This window comes from Corvus brachyrhynchos, unplaced genomic scaffold (genome assembly GCF_000691975.1).
Source record: "Corvus brachyrhynchos isolate BGI_N302 unplaced genomic scaffold, ASM69197v1 scaffold59, whole genome shotgun sequence".
In the NCBI taxonomy this organism is placed as follows: Eukaryota; Metazoa; Chordata; class Aves; order Passeriformes; family Corvidae; genus Corvus; species Corvus brachyrhynchos.
The window spans coordinates 3,746,674-3,752,089 of record NW_008246054.1 but is presented as its reverse complement, the minus strand read 5'-3'; the positions used below and the strand labels follow the sequence as shown (position 1 = coordinate 3,752,089).

Sequence of the window (5,416 nt, the reverse complement as noted above, 5' to 3'; positions counted from 1 at the left end):
TCGCAGTAAACTCTCTCTGTTCAGATTTCCACTCGAAAGCACTGAAAACAACAACTATCAAGACACTCCACATGTCTTTGATCTCTCCAAAAAGCAGGCTCTGGGTTCGGGATGTATCAGCAGGGCAGACGCTGCAGCAGATGGGCTCGGGGCTGGAGCCGAGCCCTGGAGCAGGAGCACCCTAAAGATGCTTAACTGCTCCCCTAAGCCATAAGGGCACAGGAAAGGAGTTGTTTCTCCAGCTGGTGCTCCCCTGCAATGCTGTCCCCTCGCTGGTCACTCCCCATGAGCTTTGGAAAGGTCCCTCCATCCCACTCCATCTTTCCCCAGGGTTTTCCCGCTGCTGGTGCAGGCTCTGGCCCGTTTCGCTTGACATACCAGGAGAAATTTCAGCTGAAAACATAAATTCCACTTTCATCTCGCTGATGACTCATGGCTCTACCTCTCCTCTCCAGACCTCCCTCCTCCTGCTCACGCTGCGCCTCAGCCTCTCGCTGACATTTCCGCATGAACACGCAGCCGGCAGCCGAACCGGAGCATCACCGCCCCGCAGCTGAGCCCCCCGTGCCCTCCCAGCTCCTGCCCACGTCTCCACCGGCCACCAGGCCAGGCCAACATCACATCTGAGTTAGATCCTGCTCAGCAGGCTCAGCCCCGGGCACTGCCTGCACCTGGCAGGTTGCTCTTTGCAGGGAGCATCCCCAAAGACAAGGTGCCTCCACAGATGCACAGAGCTGGGGGGATTTGTCCTGGCTGTGGCCACCACGAGCCCTGATGGCTGTGACAGCCCTTCCCCAGCTCTGCTCCATGGCCCCTCAGCCAGGCTGCTGCATCCTTCCTGCTCCACGGGCATATCCATGCTGGAAATTCCAGCCAATATCTGGTAGGAAGCATTTTCCAGAGCATGGTGGGCCTGTGGGACTCCCTGGTTTGAGCTGTCTCCACCTGATTTGGCAGGTAACAATTTTTGAGGTGGAAACACCCCAGCTGGAATGGGTTTGTGGAACGTGGAGCACCTCAGACGTCTGCGCCGCTAAGGGGGTGTGTAGGTGCTTCTGCACTAGGAATAATTAGTGATGCCTCTTGAGAAAACACCCAGATTTGGGCTAAAACCACCTCAAACATTAAAGCTCACGTCATTTCTCCGAGCAGGCAGAAACACCGAGCCTCCAAGCACCTGCAGGCCCGCCGTGGTCTCACAGCGCTGCTCTCTCTTGCAGGGCGAGTGGGAGAAGCAGCCGCTCCCCAGCATCACCGAGAAGCTGCCGGAGCCCGTCCCTCACTGCCCGCCCGCCCCGGGGCCTCAGCCTGCTGCCCCCGTGCCCCTGAAGCTGGGCCAGCTCCGGAGGGTCTGACACAGTGCTGCCAGCAGGACGGGAAGCGCCTCCAGGCAGGAGCATCCATGGGGAACATCCCGTTGCGCTGCCCACGCCGAGATGCCAGCCGGTGTCCTGGCCCTGCCTCCGGAGGGGGCTGGGGCTCATGAGCCAGGGTTCAGAAAGTCCTCCGGGGATGGGGAGAGCTATATTTAGTGCGTTATTAGCAATCCTGGCTCTGAGTAATGCTGCTTCCCACCCCCGGAATAATAACAGCGAGGTTTGCTATTGTGCCGAGCCCGGAGCGGGGGAAAGGAGCTTGTTTTCCCGCAGGGAAACTGAGGCACGGAGCAAAGGAATGCGTGGGAGCAGCATAAAAGCCTTGCCAGTGTCCCACGGTCCCGTCTAGCTCAGGATGGCTCCACAGGTGCTCCCCCACGCTGGCAGCTGTGGGCGGGATGGATGGAGGGATGGAGGGATGGATGGATGGAGGGATGGATGGAGGGATGGAGGGATGGAGGGAGGGAGGATGGAGGGGTGCCACAACACCCACCCAGCACTCCCCTCCCTCCTGCAGGGACTGCAGATCCCCACCACACCCCCTCCCCCACTCCTCCATGCTCGGGATTATTTTCTTCTGATGCCACCAGATGCCAGTGGCTGGGACCAAACGATGCCTCTAGGATAGGGTTTAGGAAAGGGGAGCGGGGGAGGGGGAATGACAAATCTTTTGTCAGGAAAAATTGCTCCATTAAATAACTAAATGTGAAATAAATTGCTTTTTGCTGTTGAGGTCCAAAGGGAGAACACTCAGGAGGAGCAGAGGAGAGGCTGGAGGTGCTGCAGGAGAGGCTGTGTCCATCCCAGCTTGGTGCCTGTCCTTGCTGCCCTGGGACAGGTGGGAGCAAGGCCAGGTGGCCCCCAAAATCACCTTCCCAGCCACCTCAGGTGTAAGGGAAATCTCAAGTCAGAGCACTGCACATCAGAAAGGATTTTTGAAAGCAAAACTTGATGTTCCAGGCACAGAGTGGATGCCTGGCTTGGCAGGGAGGCAGAATGCTCCTTCCCTCAGAACAGGGCCACAGCCACCCCTCCCCAGCCCTCTGCCTGCCAGAGGGAGGGCAGTCACCTCCTATTCAAGAGAAATTCATCTCAATCTTGTTTTTTAATGTTTTCAGTAAAACCAAAGCATTTCAGAGTTCACGCTCTTGCCCGTGGCACGAGGGTAAGGAATTGAAATCAGCTCTGAAGCGGGTATGACCCAGGCAAACCTAGTCAAGGGAAATAAAGGGAAGAGCAGGGAGTGAGATTATTCCTTCAGGCGGGTGAAAGCTTCGGCAGAGAGCCCAGCGAGGGGACCAGAGCAAGGGATGGTGATGGGCACGGGCTGGGAGTTGCTGATCGTTCCCTTCAGTCCAGGCCGTGTGCATGTGAGGCCAAACCTTCCCTGCTGCCCCCAAGGCTGGCTCTGAGCTGCCAGAGGCTGCAGGGGTTTGAGCTCAGGGCTCAGCCCCTGCCAGCATCCCCCTCTCCGTCAGGAATTAAAGGAGCCACCTCCAAGGTGACCTTCGGGAAGGTGCCACAAGGGACCAGGGAGCTGCCAGTGGATGGGGCCAAGGGCAGCTGTGGGGTCAGTGCCCCCGTTGGCCACCTTACACCATAACCTGTGCCAGGAGCAGCCCAGAAAAATTGTGTCTTCCCTGAAGAGCTGACCCTCTAGGAAAGTGATACTCCCTTTAGGCTTTTGGCTTAAAATGCCCATATTTTTGTTTCTCCAATAGGAAGTCCAAAGTTCCCAAGATCAGCAGATGCTTCCACAGTCAGTGTCTGGAGTTATCACCTTGTTTTCTGTTAAGATGCTGTTTCAACAGGAAATTTCTGCCTGGCGTGAGCACCCAGAGGGCAGCTCTGCTTTGTGGGGAGCTCTAAGCTGCTGCAAGGGCTGGAGCCCCTCTGCTCTGGAGCCAGGCTGGGAGAGCTGGGGGTGCTCACCTGGAGAGGAAAAGGCTCCAGGGAGAGCTCAGAGCCCCTTGCAGGGCCTAAAGGGGCTCCAGGAGATCTGGAGAGGGACTGGGGACAAGGGATGGAGGGACAGGGCAAGGGGGAAAGGCTTCCCACTGCCAGAATGGAATATTGGGAAGGAATTGTTCCCTGTGAGGGTGGGCAGGCCCTGGGACAGAACAGCTGTGGCTGCCCCTGGCAGTGTCCAAGGCCAGGTTGGACAGGGCTTAGAGCAACCTGGGATAGCGGAAGGTGTCCCTGCCCGTGGAACCCATGGAATGAGATGAGCTTTAAGGTCCCTTCCAACCCAAACAATTCCATGATTCCATGGTTTTATGACGCACAAACAGCACTGGCAGAGCAGAACCCACATCGTGAGCCTGGACAATGACCCTGTGCTCCTGCCCCTTCCCTCCACGGCCCCCACCCCAGCACGGAGCCCCAGGGCACAGCCAGGATGAGGTGACACCCATGGGAGTGGGGACGGACGCAGCAAGGGAGCAGAGGGACGGCAGGTTTGGAGGCTCCAGCTGTAATAACAGCAGAGTTGGTTTAAAAAAAATTCATTTCCAGGCAGCCTGAAACTACATTTTGCAGGGGGGGGAAAAGAGTTTCCAGCAAAGTCAAAAATTGAAACCACTTCATGTGCAGTGAGACCAAACGCTGTTTGCAGGCCAATTAACCCGGGAAAAACAATTATTACTGCAGTGGCAGCGCTTCGCTTGGAGAAGAGAGCATCAGAGCCTTTGGACTTTTTGGAATCTCTTCCTCCTCTGCCCTCTAATCGGACTCAAATTTACTTGGCGAGTTCCAGACGGGTGCCAGGCCCTTGCAGCTGACCCCGGAGCCAGCTGGGGCACACGGGGGCCGGGAGTTCAGCCGGCAGCTCCTCTTCCCTCTCGGCACCCGCAGCAGCCTCAGTAAAAGCCCTTCACGCGTTTGTTGTCGGGGTCGAACGGGGACTTGGTGTGAGCTTGGGCTGGGAAGGTCACTCCCATCCGCTCCAGCTCGTAGCTGCCACTCTTCACAAAATCCAGGGAAACCTGCGAGGCAGAGCCATGGAAAAACAAACCCCTGTAGGGTGCCAGCATCCCATCTCCATCCCTGGGCAAGCTCCCACCCCACCCCCACAGATCTGCTCCCTGCACAAAACCCAGCTCTACCATCCCAAGAGGATGTGCAGAAAGGAGGAAAAGAGCTGTTAAAAGCACTCTGTTTAAAAAAAAAAACAAACAGTATTTGAAATTTTTTAGGTTTCTTTTTTTTTCCCCTGTGGAGGTACACGATGGAAAGGAAAAAGGGGAAAGTAAAGGGGAAAAGGGAAAAAGGAGATGAAAAGGGAGAGGAGGAACATTCATAACTGGGAGAAAAGGGGGTTCCCAGGGGCAACCGGCCCACAAACCCACTTGCCTTGGGGCTCTTGCAGGGATGCAGGATGAAAAGTCAAGGCAAGCAGGAGCAGGAATCACAGCACACACACAGCTCTTGGTCGGCACAGAGACAGACCCTGAAGATGCCACCCCGACCTCTGCCCACAGCACACCGCTTAATGAGGGCACCTAACTGATTACCCAGGAGCCTCCCAGGGTTAATTAAGAGCCTGCCCTGCTCCTATTGCCCACTGCTCCCTACAACGTGAGTTAATCCACTACTGCAATTAAATATTCGGTCGCAATTAACACCCGAGGCAGCACTTGAGCCGTGCTGGGACCTCACACAGTGACAGTGGGTGACACCAGCTTTGCCAGCGAGCCGTGACACCCCTCACCCTGCAGCCGGCACGGGGGAAGCAGGAGGGAGCTGCTGGCCCGCATCCCCCCGCAGGTGAGAGCAGCGGGTCCGTGCCGCTGCAGGGAGCGGGGCTCGGCCATCCCGGGGCTCCGCACTCACCGGGCCGCCCGCGGGGTCACGGATGTAGCCGTAGGCGATGGTTTTGTCGATGGCAAATCCAAAATCTGCCCGCCGGATGTGGCCGACCACCTTCCCGTCCCTCCAGACCGCCTCCAGGCCGAACATGGGCACCTTCCTGCAAGGCACGGGCAGAGCTGCCACAGCGCAGCCCCACCACGGGGCGGCGGGGCTTGGGGGGCGCCTGGCTG

The 5,416-nt window shown here is 57.5% G+C and overlaps 2 protein-coding genes across 2 annotated transcripts in view; one reads left to right on the top strand and one right to left on the bottom strand.

Moving 5' to 3' along the window:
* Positions 1-2,566, top strand: part of DBH (dopamine beta-hydroxylase) — a 16,132-nt gene extending 13,566 nt beyond the window's left edge. Inside the window, exon 12 of the mRNA XM_008642323.2 lies at positions 1,221-2,566. Within this exon, the coding sequence (XP_008640545.2) occupies positions 1,221-1,355 (135 nt within the window). The 3' untranslated portion in view covers positions 1,356-2,566. The remainder of the gene's footprint in view (positions 1-1,220) is intronic.
* Positions 2,567-3,864: 1,298 nt separating this feature from the next.
* SARDH (sarcosine dehydrogenase) overlaps positions 3,865-5,416 on the bottom strand; it is a 27,374-nt gene continuing 25,822 nt past the window's right edge. The window contains exons 7-8 of the mRNA XM_017745406.1: positions 5,208-5,343; positions 3,865-4,360 (exon numbers count right to left, since the gene is read on the bottom strand). Of these exons, the coding sequence (XP_017600895.1) occupies positions 4,235-4,360; positions 5,208-5,343 (262 nt within the window). The 3' untranslated portion in view covers positions 3,865-4,234. The remainder of the gene's footprint in view (positions 4,361-5,207; positions 5,344-5,416) is intronic.